The following is a 17,630-nucleotide window of genomic DNA, read 5'->3' as shown; positions in this document are numbered from 1 at the left end:
CTAAAGCTCTTCCCACATTCCTTACAATTATAAAGTTTCTCACCTGTGTGGACCTTCTGGTGAGAGTAAAGATCCAACCTCCATTTGTAGCCCTTCCCACACTCTTCACATTTGTATGGCTTTTCTCCACTGTGGGCCCTCTGATGGGCATAGCGTTGTGAATTTGTATAAAATCCCTCTCCACATTCTTCACATTTAAATGGTTTTTCTCCACTGTGGACTCGCTGATGTCTTGATAGACTTGAGGACCATCTGAAGCTCTTCCCACATTTTTCACAACTATATGGTTTCTCTCCTGTGTGGACCACATGATGCTTAAATAGATCTTGCCTACGAAAGAAGCCTTTTCCACACTCTTCACATTTGTATGGTTTCTCTCCTGTGTGGACCACATGATGCTTAAAAAGATCCTGCCTACGAATGAAGCCTTTTCCACACTCCTCACATTTGTATGGTTTCTCTCCTGTGTGGACCACACAATGACTATTAAGTGCTGATCTCTGATGAAAGCTCTTACCACATGTATTACATTGGAATGGTTTCTCTCCTGTGTGGACCATGCAATGACTATTAAGTGCTGATCTCTGATGAAAGCTCTTACCACATGTATCACATTGGAATGGTTTTTCTCCTGTGTGAACCATGGTATGGCTATTTAGTCGTGACCTAACACGGAAGTTCTTACCACATATCTCACATTTGAATGGTTTCTCTCCGGTATGGATTCTCTGATGTTCCTGAAGCAGTGAAGCATGAATGAAGGCCCTTCCACATTCTGCACAATTGTAAGGTTTCTCCCCTGTGTGTAATTTGCAATGAACATTAAGTCCTGATCTACGACTGAAGCCTTTCCCACACTGCTCACATTTGAATGGCTTTTCTGTAGTGTGGACTTTCTGATGAGTTTGCAGATGTGAGCTCTGACTAAATTCCTTACCACACATATAACACTTATAGAGTTTCTCTCCCATGTGAACTCTCTGATGAATAAGAAGAACTGATCTATAACGGAAACTCTTTCCACACTCATCACATGTGTGAGACTTCTCTCTTGAGTATAATTGCTGATGAAGATTAAAGATGGAGACATCATTGAAGGATTGTTTATCCTCATTACCCTGGTAAGCTGTCTGTCCTATATGAATAACAGATAGCCCTGCCTCAATGTGGTAGGGGACATCACCTTGTTTGGAGAACTGAGAGCTATTAATTATGGTGTCTTGAGACCTCGTTAAGTCACTTGCATTTTGTTCCCAGATTTGCTGGCAGGACAAGTCTTCATGTGCTTCTGCTTCTGGATTAGTCCCCAACTCAGTTTGGATCTTGCCTCCTATCAGAATATAGATTAAAAGATGTGGACAAGTAAAGCCTTTATTCTATGTTTTCAAGAGTTCATACTTAGGACATGGCATGAAACTTTAATGACTATAGAGAACAATTTATGTTTTCCAAGTACAACATGTTCTATGGTTTGCACAAGACTGATTTAGAACCATTCCAAGTCTCATATGTAAAATACTTGTTAGAAATAAAAGATTTAATAAAAAAAAAAAAAAGTGATACCTGTTATTGTTCCTGGTGAATTTTCTATTCAGTGTAAAATCTTGCATGATAAATGATGAACCTAATAAATTATGTTTATAAATTATGAAATAATCAAAAAGAACTTTAAAGAAAAACAATAACATAATCAATACTTTGTATATTTGCAACTATATTGTATGTATATCTTAATAAAGTAAAGAAATTAACTTTACTCAAAGTGAGGTCTGGAAGTTTTCTCAGCATTGGAGAGGTATGCTTAGAACATCATGCCTGAGGAGAATGTCTTTGTTTTCTTGAGGGCAAAGAATGGGTCAGGGTGGATAGTAACGCAGTATGACTTAGGCTCGATTGGCTACTCCTTTGGGTGTTAGGGAGTGGTGCTCACCATGTCAGAAAGAAGAACAATGTGATTTAAGATGGGGCTTTAGGTCACGTAGAATCAGTGGATCGGTATATTGATTAACCACTTGGGACTCAATCAATGAATAATGTCTAGGTAATGGAGGGCCAGTGATTACTCTGGAAACCAGCACTCATGTGATTGGCAGTACTCTGTGCCTAAGTCATACCTTAATCTTAGGGATGTAACATATTCTACTCTGCATGGAGAATACAACAGAAGGTCCTCATTTGGCACTTGCCAAGACTGTTTCTTCTTTGATTTTTCCTTTGGCAAAATGTAACGTGCATCTTTTCCCTGTTAAAATCTGTAACTTTGAGTATAAAAGCATCCAGGGAGTTCTGCCTATCTTTCTAGTGAATTATTGAATGTGCATGTAGTTTTGGGAAATCCCCAAATTTGCAGTTGGTATAAAGTAAGGGCAGTCTTCGTAAAATGGCCCAACTTTTATTTTTTGCAGTTTTTGGCCGGGGCTTGGACCTGCAACCTCTGGAATATGGGGCTGGCGCCCTACTCCTTTGATCCACACGCACCGCCCAACTGGCCCAACGTTTATAGTTGGTTGAGCTCATCTCAATGCCAAATATCCAAACAGCTATGAGTGTTTATATCTATGTATACAAAATATTCCTGCACAATAATTTTGCAATGTATGCTTTTCTTGTTCTGTGTTGATATAAACAATAATTTGGGTATCTGAACTAGGAAAGGAACAAACAACTCCAGCTTTGATGAGAATGCAAGAGGCTTCTTTACACAATAGGGGTATACAAAGGGGGATGCTCCTGATGAGACAATGAAAGGTAGCAAGAGCCACTTAAAATAAAATAATGCTTGAGGAGTTATGCTCTAGTTGGTTCCATGTGAGGTTATTGGACTGTCTCATTGAAAAAAAAGCGTAGAAAAATTGTGACATAGACAAATAGGCCTTTACACTTACTTTCAAATTAAAGACTGAAGATTATTAGTGAGCTACAAAGTAAGTTAAAATATTTCTAATGAGCATTTAGAAAAAACAACTAGAATAAAAATTAACATATCATCATGACAAGTCTGAAAGGCGTGATTACATGAAATATCTACTAAAGTCACCCACATACATCTACATCCATGAAACATATTTGTCCTGGTTATAATGAAAGATGTGTTTCTTACTATGGCACACACTCACAGAAAGCTTAGAAGCTTTGGTCAGGATATTACCAAGTTCAGAATCAAATTTTTTCAATGGAAAGATAACTTCTAACAGTGAATCATGAAAAGAAATTTTTTTTAGACAGGTGTCTCAATCTGTTGCCCAATGTGTCATAGCTAACGTGCCATGGTGTCATAACTCATCACAACCTCAAACTCCTCAGTTCCAGTGATCTTCTTGCCTCAGCCTCTCAAATAGCTTGGACTACAGGCATATACCATCATGCCTCGCTAATTTTTCTATTTTTATTAGAGATAGGGTCTCACTCTTGCTCAAGCTGGTCTCAAATTCCTAAGCTCAGGCAAATCCACCGCCACAACCTCCCAGAGTTCTAGGATTACAGGCATGAGCCACCAGTCCCAGCCTAAATCTTAGAAAGTATTAATAGGTAAGGGTGTACATATTGGCACATGTTGGACATATTTAATACCTCATAACTTATAAATAAGAGGTTTGGGGAGAGAAGGAAGAGTCACTTTCAGAATATTTATATTTTGAGGGAGCAGTTTCCCGTTACTTCCAGGTTATAAAGTTCACGAGTTCAAAATACAGTAGTATACTAGTTCTGTAAAAATATATAAATATAAAGGAAAAATTATTTAAAGTATATTTGTTAATGTCTTTAACAATTAAATTTGTATAAAATAAGCTTAGAAATATGCACATTTTTGAAGAAAGATGACCAGAAATATAGGCAATATTTGCTTGCATGACTAATGTCACCCCATCCTAATTCTTCCCCCTCTAAGAGAATAAGGGAGAAATCTGGGGGGCAGTGATGCATATATATACTTTGGAAAAGGCAAATGGGCTGCTGATGGGAAACTCTGTCAAAGAAAAGGTAGCTGGAAACTTGGTTATTGATTGAGAGGCATCAGGAAATGGAGATTTTTTTTTTTCCCCTTGTCTGAGAAGTAGGCATTAGATTCTTCCTGCAATAAGAATTTCTTCCTAGAAATGAATATGCTCCCTGGGGAAAGCTCTAGGGTAAGTCACAGACAAGGCATGTTACTTAGTGTGGTCATGAAAAGAATGCTTAAAAGTTTCCATGGGATGTGAGTCAGCTGCACACACAGACAATGCAGTTGTGCCAAGAGAACCCAAAAAAGGTGCAATTACATAGTAAGCCATCTGAAGACAAAACAACGTTCTGTACTCGCTCTTTTCCACTCTAGTTTGTGTATTACTAGCTATCTCCCCAATTCCTAAAGACAGTGAATTTCCCCTATTTGTTAACTTATTTATTAGGATAACAACTATTTAGAACCAGGACTGTTCTAGGCACTAAAATACAGCCATGAAAAAAACAGCTAAAATTCCTCCTCTTAAAATTCCTCCTCTTCTGTAATAGAAGGGATTAGAAGTGACAGGTAAACAGAAGTGTTTGAGACAGTACAAGACAAGACAAGAAGAGTAAAAATAGAACATAATTTCATATATATACATTTTTTTACATCGGGGAAAAGATATTTTTCTTTTTTCCAAAAATTACACCAAGATAAAGCAAAGCTCTACTTGATGCGAGTGTGTTGTGTAGGTGTTAGCAGTACTGCCCTCACTATGCACTCATTGGACAGTAGCGCAACCCCAGAAAAAGGATGATTAGAACATCATTTTAATAGAGTAGTTGCAGATAGCCTTCCTTATGACATTAAATCTGAGTAGAGACAGGAATAAACTTAAGGAAGGGCCATAAGGTTTTGTTGGGTTTTTTTTAAATTTTTATTGTTATTATTATTTTAGAGACAGAGTCTCACCCTGTCGCCTTTGGTAGAGTGCTGTGGCGTCACAGCTTACAACAACCTTCAGCTCTTAAACTTAGGCAATTCTCTTGCCTCAGCTTCTTGAGTTACTGGGATTACAGGCACCCGCCACAATGCCCAGCTATTTTTTGTTGCAGTTTGGCTGGGGCTGGGTTCAAACCCGCCAATCTTGGTATATAGGGCCAGCGCCCTACTCACTGAGCCACAGGCGCCACCCCAGAAGGTTTTAAGAAGAAAGGTTGTAAGAAGAGCAAGTAGAAAACATCGCACTGTACCCCATGATTGCATTAATGTACACAGCTAACATTTAATTAAAAAAGAAGAAGAAGAAATGCAAGTAAGGGCTCTGAGGCAGAAGCACCCCTGTAGACAGAACAAGTTCCTGAAAGATGTCCACATCCAACTCCCAGGACCTATAAACATGTTATGTTACACAGCAAGGGGAATTAAGGTTGTAGATGCAATTAAGGTCACTTAGAGGCCAGGCACAGTGGCTCACACCTGTAATCCTAGTACTCTGGGAAGCTGACTTGGGTGAACTGCATGAACTCAGGAGTTTAAGACCAGCTTGAGCGAGAGTGAGACCTCATCTCTACTTAAAATAGAAAATCTGAGGCAAGAGGATGGCTTGAACCCAGGAGTTTGAGGTTGCTATGAGCTACGATGACACCATGGCACTCTACCTAGGATGTCAAAAAAAAAAAAAAAAAAGGTTACTTAGCTAGCCAGAAAAGAAAATGATCATCCTGGGTTATTGGAGAGTGACCAAAACAATCACAAGAGAGCTAAAAGGTGAAAGAAGGAGGCATAAGCAGGGTAACAGAGGAAGCATGACTGTGAAAGAATAGTCAGAGATGCAAAGTTGCTACCTTTGAAGATGAAGGAAGGAAAATAAGAGCCAAAGAATATGGATAGTCCTAGATACTGATAAACCACAATGAAAGTTTCTCCCCAAGAACATCTAGAAAGGAACAAAGCCCTGAAGACACATTGATAGATTATTGCCCAGTGAGAATTCAGGCCTAAAACAGAAAGATAATAATTGTATCCATTAAGTTTGTGGTAATTGGTTATGAGCAACAGGTAATACAGTGTCCCTCACAAGACTGAAAAACAGAAGAGAGGACCATGTGGCTGGAAAAAACAGCAAGAGAGAAGAGCAGTAGCCAGAGAGGCAGTAGGGGATGAAAAGCAGGCCACCAGGTCTCTAAAAGCTATAGGAAAGATTGTAACTTTTACCATAAGTAAGTAGCCATAAAGGCTTTTGAGCCCAGGAATGGCACTTTGACTTAGATTTCCTAAGTGGCTGCTATGAGGAGAAAATGTACCAGGGAGGGGGCAGAACAACCAGCCAGAAGGCAGCTATAATAATTCAGGAAAGAGGTTTGGCAATTTAGACTAGGGCAATAAAAATGGACATGGGTAAAAGTAAACAGATGGGAGAGACACATAAAAAGACGCACAGTTGCTTGGTTTGTACCTGAATTCCCTTCTCTAAGGGTTCCTCTCTTTGTCATCCAAAGTTGTTCTTCCCTGAGGGAGTAGAATGTATCTTGGCTGAATGATTGATGCCCTGTGAACATTCAAAGTCACATGCTTAATCGCAACACATTCCAGGCAAAAATCTAAGTAAAACTTACCAAAAATTTAGATTCCCACTGCATGCTCTAACTTGAACACCCTAGAATACAAATCACTCCTGGGACCCGACATTCCATTATAGAGGGTACCTGTCCTTACCCACTAAGAGAAGGTTCCGGAAGTTCTCTCGCATCACATCTCGGTACAGCTTCCTCTCGGCAGAGTCAAGTAATCTCAGCTCTTCCTTGGTGAAGACGACAGCCACGTCTTTGAATGTCAGCGCCTCCTGCAACATCCAACACATGCAACCTTAATCTTATGTCCAATGACACTTGGAGGAGGCAGCAATAAAAAGGTGGAGAGGACAGGTGGGAGGTTGTCCTAGATGTCTGAGAGATGTGTTGTAGGTCAACTTACAGATTGATCCCTCATTCTGTCTCTATCCTGACAATGATATACACTGATTTTCCTGAGCTCCCCTATAGGTGCAATACTGAAAAAGAAGTCCTGTCCTTCTGCTTTGTGTAGTCATTGAGTCTACTTGGAAACGACCCTCTCAGATTCTAAATGGTGCATTTTTGCCTACACATGTTTAGCTTTCAATGAATATTGCCAATTGCCCCAGCATTTAGCAATTTGGTCCCAATCTTGTTTGTTAATGCCCATTCTCTCTCGCGCTCTCTGTCTCCTACTTGACCCATGGATGCTGTCACTTTCCACCAATATTTGTCAAACTAACAAGGTTATGGTTGCTGTGTGGGACAGCTATACAGTGGATACTTTGTACATTTAAGACATAAACTACATACATTAATTGCAGCATTCAATCTCATGATCTATAGCCAATGCTCCTTAGAGCACATCCGAAATCTCTGTGACTTACCAGGCATGTGGACCTTGGACAAGTTGGCCTATACTGTTTTTTTCGTTTTGGCCGGGGCTGGGTTTGAACCCGCCATCTTCGGCATATGGAGCTGGTGCCCTACTTCTCTGAGCCACAGGCGCCGCCCTGTCCCCCCCCACCCCCCACAGTTTACAGCAACCTCCAATTCCTGGGCTTAGGCAATTCTCTTGCCTCAGCCTCTCCAGTAGCTGGGACTACAGGTGCCTGCCTGCCACAGTGCCTGGCTATTTTTTATTGCAGTTTGGCCAAGGTCGGACTCGAACCCGCCACCCTTGGTATGTGGGGCTGGCGCCCTACCCACTGAGCCACAGGCACTGCCCTCTATACTGTTCTTTTTTTTTTTTTTTTTGAGACAGAGCCTCAAGCTGTCCCCCTGGGTAGAGTGCCGTGGCATTACAGCTCACAGCAACCTCCAACTCCTGGGCTCAAGTGAGTCTCCTGCCTCCACCTCCCAAGTAGCTGGGACCACAGGCGCCCGCCACAACGCCCGGCTATTTTTTGGTTGCAGCCGTCATTGTTGTTTGGCGGGTCCGGGCTGGGGATTAGAACCAGCCACCTTAGGTGTACATGGCTGGCGCCTTAGCCGGTTGAGCCACAGGTGCCGAGCCCTCTATATTGTTCTTTATGTATAATGATTATCTTGTGATAATAGTTTTGTAAAGAATTAAACAAGGGAATATGTGTGATATTGAGGAAAGTGTATGATACAGACTAAGCTCTTAACAAATGTTAGCTATTTTTATATTTTATTATAAATATCATTATCGTTATCAGTTTCATTCATGTCTTTTTATAGTATTCCAGGGAACTGATCTTTTTTTTTGTTTTTTTGAGACAGATCCTCAAGTTATCGCCATGGATAGAGTGCTGTGGTGTCACAGATCACAGCAACCTCAAACTCCTGGGCTTAAGCGATTCTCTTGCCTTAGCCTCCCAAGTAGCTGGGACTACAGGTGTCCACCAGAACACCCAGCTATTTTTTGGTTGTAATTGTCATTGTTGTTTGGCAGGCCCAGGCTGGATTCAAACCTGCCAGCTCTGGTGTATTGTGGCTGGTAGCCTAGCCGCTGAGCTACAGGCGCCAAGCCAAACTGATCTATTTTTAATCTTAAGAATGAATATTTAATTTTAGATATTTTTCATCATTACCAATCTTTTAAAGAACATCATTTTATATACATCTTACTCTTCAGTGTGATCTTTTAAAATATTTTGAAATGAGGGCGGTGTCTGTGGCTCAAAGGAGTAGGACACCAGCCCCATATGCCAGAGGTGGCAGATTCAAACCCAGCTGCAGCCAAAAACTGCAAAAATAATAATAATAATAATTTGAAATGAAAATTAATATGGTGGCTCAGCACTTGTAGCACAGTGGTTACAGCACCAGCCACATACACTGAGGGTGGCGGGTTCAAACCTGGCCCAGGCCAGCTAAACAATTGCAACCAAAAAATACCAGGTGTTGTGGCAGGTACCTGTAGTCCCAGTTACTTGGGAAGCTGAGGCAAGAAAATGGCTTAAGCCCAAGTGTTTGAGGTTGTTGTGAGCTATGATGCCATAGCACTCTACTGAGGGTGACATAGTAAGACTCTGTCTCAAAAAAAAAAAAAAAATTAAAATGCCAAAGAAGGATGTTTACAACTGTGATCATACAATATCAGACCTCCTCAATTTTTTACCAAATTCCAAAATCTTTCAAGGAGATACATGTACCCTGATTATTGTATAGTATAGCAAATCAATTTCCCAATGATTTTGGTAATGAGATTAGGAAGAATTCATTTTATTATTCTCACTTATTTGATTATAAATGAATACCCTCATCTCATCAAATATTTATTGGCTATCTTTATTTCTTCTTTTATACTTGCCTCATAATGTTTTTTATTCATACTTCTTTGATTTTTCTTCTCTATTCTGTGTGTAATGTTCTAGCTTTAGATTTTGCCTTTTTAGATATCCAGGTGGTAAATATTTTCACTATAGGCTGATATATTTTCTAATAATATAGTATAAGACATCTTTTGCCATAAGAAATTTAGATTTTCTTTTTTTTTTTTTGGCCAGGGCTGGGTTTGACCCCACCACCTCTGGCATATGGGGCCAGCGCCTGACTCCTTTGAGCCACAGGTGCTACCCATAGATTTCTGTAATGACTACGGCAATCACTGCCTTGGGTGCCCGAAGAGCTGGGTCCACCTGAGTAGGTGCCATGTCAGGAAGAAAATTCAGAAGTTACACTGATGTGGGGACAGAGGAGCTGTACCATTTGTGGATGGCATCACTTAACAGGGTACTCCAGATACCTACACCACAGAGTAGAGGTTGCTCAATTCAAAATTCTCTCAGTCTTGGCTTGGCGCCCTTAGCACAGTGGTTGCAGTGCCAGCCACATGCACCAAGGGTGGTGGGGTCAAATCCAGCCCAGAGCAGCTAAACAACAATGACAACTGCAACCAAAAAAAAAAAAAATAGCCAGGCATTGTGGCAGACACCTGTGGTCCCAGCTACTCAGGAGGCTGGGGCAAGAGAAAATTACTTAAGTCCAGGAGTTTGAGCTGTGAGCTGTGACGTCACAGTACTCTACCAAGGGCAACATAGTGAGACTTTGTCTCAAAAGCAAAGAAAAGTTCTTTCAGTCTTCTTGTCTCTGTCTTTAACTGGAGCAGAATTCCTGACTCCTGGTTTACTGCCTGAGCCTGAGCAGATTTCTCATAGTTCATGTGGTTAAGATGAAGATGAGACTGAGAACAGCCTCCTTCAGCTGTTTTGAGGAGCAAATGAAGGAACAAAACACAAGTCACTGGAAAAATCTGTTGGTATCAAGGACATTTAAATTTAAGGTCACCTACTACTTTGGTCAAATTCCTTATTACATAAAAGAATAAGAAAAGACCAGTTCAGCATGGCACCTGTGGCTCAAGGAGTAGAGCGCCAGCCCCATATACTGGACGTGGTGGGTTCAAACCTGGCCCTGGTCAAACAAAACTGCAAAAAAAAAAAAAGAGAGAATTTTGGTTGGGGGCCTGTAGCTCAAGCAGCTAAGGCACCAGCCACATCACCAGAGCTGGCGGGTTCAAATCCAGCCTGGGCCTGCCAAACAACAATGACAACTACAACCAAAATTGTGGCAGGCACCTGTGGTCCCAGCTACTTGGGAGGCTAAGGCAAGAGAATCGTTTAAGCCCAGGAGTGGGAGGTTGCTGTGAGCGATGATGCCATGGCACTCTACCCAGGGCAACAGCTTGAGGCTCTATCTCAAAAAAGAAAAGAAAAGAAAAGGCCAGTAAATAAAATATACAGAAGGCAATACTCAGGCATGGGGAAAACAGAATCTAGCTCTACCAGCTCTTCCTGTTTGAAAACTTCCAACAATACTAGAATGAAGCCCCAGTCACAGCCTGCCGTGCTGTGCCACGTGTGGATACTCCACCTGCCCAACAGCCAATGAGGCACATGTCAAAAGTACATTCTCAAAATTGAGTTCCTAATGTCCGTGAGTGGAAAATAATTAAAAAGGCACATCGATTCATTGAGAATATGAGGTAACCATAAAAAACGAACATTATATAGTATTAAATGAAAAGCATACACTTTAAATTAGATGAATATTGATACACACACTGTTATGAAAGAGTATGAGGAAGAGTATAAGAAAAAATAGTTAATGATGTGAGCAGGGAAGTATTATAGTAAAAGAATTATGTATCCCTATGATTTTCTCTACTTCATTAAAAAAAAGTGATACAACAAAACAAGAAGTAAAACTAAATGCAAAGGCAACACAAAAGAGACAAAGGAAGCACCTGGCACACAACAAGTCCTCAAATGCCTGCTGTTCTCCTTGAGTCTTCCCAAGACAGAGAAAAACACATGACAATCTGAGCAGTGAGACAAAATTTTAACACCAAGAAAGGCAAGCCTTACTCACCTTGAACGTGGTCATTTTTCATCCAACTTCTGGAAATTTGCAGAATCCTGAGTTATGCAGTTTTAGGAAGGCAAAACTGTGCCTAGAATGTGCCTGAAAGAGACATACGAAAGGGTAGCCAGGGATGATACCCAGCAATAGGCATGTGTATTATGAATTAGCAGGAGAATGTTCTCGGCAGCATTATTTGTAATAACTCATAACTGCAAACTATGGAAATGTCCTCCTGTGGGTAAATGGATAGACAAATTGTGGCATACAAAGTCTGACAATTAAGTTTGCAAACTCATCCTAGAAAAATTACTATATACCTCACTGCTTTTTTTTTTTTTTGCAGTTTTTGGCTGAGGCTGAGTTTGAACCCACCACCTCCAGCATATGGGCCAGTGCCCTACTCCTTCAAGCCACAGGCACCACCCCTACCTCACTGCTGAATTAGGGAGCTATGCACTGATGCCAGGGCTGAGTCCATCCTTCAAAGCAATTTTGGAACTCTTTTTCTAGAATGTCCATCAAAGCTGTCATTATATTACCCTTGATGTCCTGAATGCCATCAAAATGTCTTCCTTCCTTTCTTTTTTTTTTTTTTTAAGAGACAAAGTTTCACCCTGTTGCCCTCAGTAGAGTGCCATGGCATCACAACTCACAGCAACCTCCAGTTCTTGAGCTTAGGCAGTTCTCTTGCCTCAGCTTCCTGAATAGCTGGGACTACAGGCACCCACCACAACACCCAGCTATTTTTTTGTTGCAGTTTGGCCAGGGCAGAGTTTGCTACCCGCCACCCTTGCTATATGGGGCCAGCAGCCTACTCACTGAGCCACAGGTGTAATCCAAAATGTCTTCCTTTCAATATTTCCTTTATCTCTAGGTAAGGAAAAAAGTCACTGGGGGCGAGATCAGGTGAGTAGTGAGGATATTACAATACAATTATTTGTTTATTGGCTATAAACTCCCTCACAGACAATGCTGTACGAGTCAGGGCATTGTCATGAGGTAAGAGCCATGAGTTGTTGGCCAACATTTTCTCTATAGATGTTTACTTGGTCTGCTATGCTTCTCACAGTCAACTGACGATTTTGACATACAATTTGATAAACTTTTATAATGTTTTCTTCAGTTCTATTTGTTACTGGCTGCCCTGACTTCTCTTCATCAGTGATGCTTTCTCTCCCCTCAGAAAAATGTTTAACCCATTTGTACACAGCAGTTTTCTTCATGGCATTATCCCCATAAACTTGGACCAACATGTTCCTGATTTCACTTCCACTCTTACCAACCTTAGCAAGAAAAGGTTTGTTCCTTGCTCTAATTACAGCTCCAACATTCTCAGGACAACACAGAAAACCACACAACAAAGATGAATGCCACTCAGCAAGACATCATCACATGTCAACATGAACACAAGGTGAGAGACTGATATGCCAAGGTTATGACACCTTACAATACTTGTTTATATCATACTGCCAACATAAGCACTGGGTAGCAAGTCTGTAAACTTAATTGTCAGACCTTGTATTCATACAATGGAATAGTATTCACCTACTAAAAGGGCTGAAGTATTGAGTCATGCTACAACATGCACGTAACTGGAAAACATTATGCCAAATTAAAGAAGTCAGTCACAAAGGACCATATATGGTTAATTCCATTTCTATGAAATGTCCAGAGTAGGTAAATGTATGTATAGAGAAAGTTGGTTAGTTATTGCTTTGGATTTGAGGTGAGAATGAGGTTTGTCTATGAATGCATAGGAGTTCAAGTGGGTGATGACAATGATCTAAACTGAATTAGAGTGATCATTCCTCCAGTTGGAAAACATTCTAAAGATCATTGGATATACACAGGAAATGAGTAAGTTATTTTTTCTGTTTTTTGAGACAGTTTCAAGCTGTGGCCCTGGGTAGAGTGCTATGGCATCACAGATCACAGTAACCTCAAACTCTTGGGCTCAAGTGATTCTCTTGCCTCAGCCTCCCAAGTAGCTGGGACTAGAGGTGCCTGCCACAAAGGCTGGCTATTTTTTTTTTTTTTTTTTTGGTTGTGGTTGTTATTGTTGTTTTAGCTGGGCTGGGTTCAAACCCACCAGCCTTGGTATACCTGGTCAGTGTCCTACCCACTGAGCTATGGGCACCACCCAAGTTTTATGATATGTAAAATATGCCTCAATAAAGTTGGAAAAATAATTGTTAAGGTATATGTCATTTAATTTAACAAGAGTTGATTCTGAGTCCATATTGATAGAATATTTATGATTGAAAAAATGAATGAATGAGAGGTAGAAGCTCATCTTCACAGTAGAATGCCCACTTCCAGATGGGCAACAGTGAGACCTTATCTCTACAAAAAAAATTTTTTTTAATTAGTTGGGCATGGTTCCATACACTTGTAATCCCAGCTACTTGGGAGACAGAGACAGAAGGATGACTTGAGCCCAGGGGTTCAAGGTCAAGGTTATAGTGATCTATCATGGAACCACCGCACTCTAACCTGTGTGACTAAGAGCATATGTAAAAAAAAAAAAAAAAAAGTAAATAATAAAAATGTCTACTAATAATGTATCTCCCCATAAGAAACTGTTATTTCTAAAATTAAAAAAAATACATTTATAGTGAACAAATTTAAAAGATATCATCTTAGCTAACTGAACAACGTTGAGGTCTCCAACAAAGGGGCCAAAGGACATCATTTGACTACTGTTATGGTACAAGGAAAAGGACACCTCACCACGTCTGTGATATCCCCACCAACAGTGAATAACCTAAACCTAAATGTGAAAATCCCCAGTGAATGTTTCTCCAAAATAACTCACCTATATTCTTCAAAAATACACAGCATAAAAAAGACAAAGATTGTGGAATCCTTCTGGATTAAAAGTGAGTATGTAACTAATATCCAAAATCTACACAGGAAGCCAGACACAGTGGCTCATGCCTGTAATCCCAGCACTTGGGAGGCTGAGGTGAGTGGATTGCCTGAGCTCAGGAGTTCATGACCAACCTAAGCAAGTGTGAGACCCCTGTCTCTAAAAACAAGATAGCTGGGCACTGTGGTGGGAGCCTGTAGCTGCAGCTACCTGGGAAGCTAAGACAAAAGAATTGTGTGAACCCAAAGGAATCAGATGTTGCTGTGAGCTAAGAAGCCACGGCACTCTACCAAGGGTGACCAAATGAGACTCTGTCTGAAAAACAAACAAACAAAAATCTACAAAGAACTCAAATCAGAAAGAAAAAATAAATAACCTCTTCAAAAAGTAAACAAAAGACATGAACAGAAACTTTTCAAAAGAAAATAGACCAATAGCCACCAAAGACATGAAAAAATGCTCAAGAGGAAAATGCAAATAAAAACCACAATTTGATACTGTTTTACCCTTATCAGAATAGCCATTAAAAAGTCAAAATCCCTAGTAGATGCTGGTGTGCATTCAGAGAGAAAGAAATTCTTACACACTGTTGATGGGACTGCAAACAGTATAGAGAGTCCTCAAAGAACTAAATGTAGACCTATCATTTGATCCAGCAGTCTCAGTGCTGGGTATCTACCCAAAGGAAAAGAAGTCATTCTATCAAAAAGATACCTGCACTCAAATGCTTATTGCAGCACAATTCACAATTGCAAAAATGTGGAATCAACCTAAGTGCCCTTCAATTCATGAATGGATAAGGAAAATGTAATAAGTGTATATATAGATCACTATGAAAATTTGGAGAGAGACTGTTATGGTCTGTTATTTTGCTTCCAAGAAACACAGTCAACGGCATCCTTTCTGATTCACCAGTACAAGTTTCTTTTTTTTTTTTTTTTTGAGACAGAGCCTCAAGCTGTCCCCCTGGGTAGAGTGATGTGGCATCACAGCTCACAGCAACCTCCAACTCCTGGGCTCAAGCGAGTCTCCTGCCTCCGCCTCCCAAGTAGCTGGGACCACAGGCGCCTGCCACAATGCCCAGCCATTTTTTGGTTGCAGCCGTCATTGTTGTTCAGCGGACCCGGGCTGGACTCGAACCTGCCACCCTAGGTGTATGTGGCTGGCACCCCAGCCACCCAAGTCACAGGTGCCGAGCCACCAGTACAAGTTTCAACAAACTCAGCTAATTGGTGTTGCTGAGAAGGCATAATTTATTTCTGTCCGTTTGGATTTTATGTTTCTTGATTTTTGTATAACTCAAAATGTTCATATGAACCATGTACCATGTAGTACCACTTAACAATAAAAAGGAATGAAGTAATGTCATTTGCAGCAATGTGGATAGAACTGAAGACCATTTTCCTGAGTAAAGTATCTCAGGAATAGACAACCAAACACCATATATTCACACTAATAAGCGGGAGCTAACAGATATGTACACAGAGGTGCAAAGTGACATAAAGGACATGAGAAACCAAGAAGGGGGGAAGATGGAAAGTGTGGATGAATCTACTGAGTACAATGAATACTATTCTGGTGATGAACACATCAAAAACCCTGAGTTAAGCATTATACAAGATATCCATGGCTCCGAGCCCATAACACAGTGGTTACCATGCCAGCCACATACACCAAGGCTGGCAGGTTTGAACCCAGCCCAGGCTGGGCCAGTTAAACAACAATGACAACTGCAACAAAAAAAGAGCAAGGCATTGTGGTGGGAGCCTATAGTCCTAGCTACTTGGGAGGCTGAGGCAACAGTGTCTCTTGAGCCCATGAGTTTGAGGTGGCTGTGAGCTGTGACACCACCGCACTCTACCCAGGGTGACAGCTTGAGACTCTGTCTCAAAATTTTTAAAAAATGTAAATTAAAAGAAAGATATTCACATAATAAAAATATAGGTACCCCCTTAATTAACATTTTGAAATTTTAAAAACTCAAAAAAAATTTTTTTTAAATTCCCAACTTTGGCTCAGCACCTATAGCTCAGCTGTTAGGGAGCCAGCTACATGCACTGGGGCTGGCAAACAACAATGACAGCTACAACAACAACAACAAAAAAATAGCTGGGCGTTGTTGCAGACACCTGTAGGCACAGCTACTTGGGAGGCTGAAGCAAGAGAATCGCTTAAACCCAAGAGTTGGAGGTTGCTGTGAGCTGCGTGATGCCAGGGCACTCTACCTAGGACGACATAGTAAGACTCTGTCTCACACACACAAATAAGAATTCCCAACTCAGAATTCAGGCAATAATAGGGAGGGAAGATGAGGGAAAAGGAGGGGAGGGGAGAAAGAAAAAAAAAGGAAGGAAGGAAGGAGGGAGAAAGAGAAAACAAAAGAAAATGTGACAACTAAACTAATGCATTAAACTGGACTTTGAACAGGTGTGTGGATGAAGGGCTCAGTAGGGGACAGTTGTAAGGACTTTAAATGTAAAATAAAAGAAATTTAAAAATAGAACTGCAGATTAGATAACACGATGTTATGTTATCTAGCACTATGTAATAGACAACACAATTTATTACCATTATTAATTGCTAATAGTAGTATATCTCAAAATATTATCTAGTATAATATGTAACATGACCTAATACATTATGTGAAACCTAATATGTTATGTGAAACCCTTTAACCCTTTAACCCCTGGTATGTGGGGTTCTTTGCTGCAGAAAACTACATTACGCTGTCTCTGGTTACAGGTATATTTCTGGTGGTGTTTGGCTGATAGGCATCAGCAAAGCAAAATGGCAAAACATAAACAACTGGCAAATGTGGGTAAAGAGTTGATGAGAATCCTTATACTATTTTTTCAACTTTTCTATAGCTCTGAAATGATACAAAGTTTGGGGGTGGTGCCTGTGGCTCAGTGGGTAAGGTGCTGGACCTATATACCAACGGTGGCAGGTTCGAACCCGGCTCCAGCCAAACTCCAACAACAAAAATAACCGGGGGTTGTGGTGGGCACCTATAGTCCCAGCTGCTGGGGAGGTTGAGGTAAGAGAATCACTTGATCCCAAGAGTTTGAGGTTACTGTGAGCTGTGACACCACAGTACTCTACCAAGGGGGACAGGGTGAGACTCTGTCTCAGAAAAAAAAAAAATGATATAAAGTTTTAAAATATCAGGAAAGAGTCACATGAATAATAAGGATAGGCATGATATAACATGGCAGTTCACTAGTTTATTCTCTTGGTTGTGATTGGCAGTTTGTGCAATTACACAGGCGAGGGAAAAAACATTAAGAATAATTTGATAAAAAATTATAAATGGTCATAAATAAATAGGTATATATAAAGAAAGACATTTAATTAATTAGAAGCCTATAGTTGTTGCCTTTATATCCTGGATTCATGAGTAATAAATTTTTTCTTAATAAGAAATGTTCATTTTCTATTAAAAATAGAA

The 17,630-nt window shown here is 40.4% G+C and overlaps 1 protein-coding gene and 1 non-coding gene across 2 annotated transcripts in view; both read right to left on the bottom strand.

The window, feature by feature from the left end:
• The window catches only part of LOC105886363 (zinc finger protein-like), a 23,658-nt gene that overhangs the window by 4,474 nt on the left and 1,554 nt on the right, over positions 1-17,630 (bottom strand). The window contains exons 2-5 of the mRNA XM_023518952.1: positions 11,320-11,412; positions 6,644-6,770; positions 6,384-6,476; positions 8-1,330 (exon numbers count right to left, since the gene is read on the bottom strand). Of these exons, the coding sequence (XP_023374720.1) occupies positions 8-1,330; positions 6,384-6,476; positions 6,644-6,770; positions 11,320-11,334 (1,558 nt within the window). The 5' untranslated portion in view covers positions 11,335-11,412. The remainder of the gene's footprint in view (positions 1-7; positions 1,331-6,383; positions 6,477-6,643; positions 6,771-11,319; positions 11,413-17,630) is intronic.
• On the bottom strand, positions 4,618-4,743 carry LOC111728367. Its single transcript, XR_002775683.1, has one exon. It is a non-coding gene; the product is annotated as a U4atac minor spliceosomal RNA (small nuclear RNA).

Source organism: Otolemur garnettii, unplaced genomic scaffold (assembly GCF_000181295.1).
Source record: "Otolemur garnettii isolate 467f Iridium unplaced genomic scaffold, OtoGar3 scaffold00152, whole genome shotgun sequence".
Lineage (NCBI taxonomy): Eukaryota > Metazoa > Chordata > Mammalia > Primates > Galagidae > Otolemur > Otolemur garnettii.
Note: the sequence above shows the minus strand (reverse complement) of the source record. Positions and strands in the feature narration are given on the sequence as shown.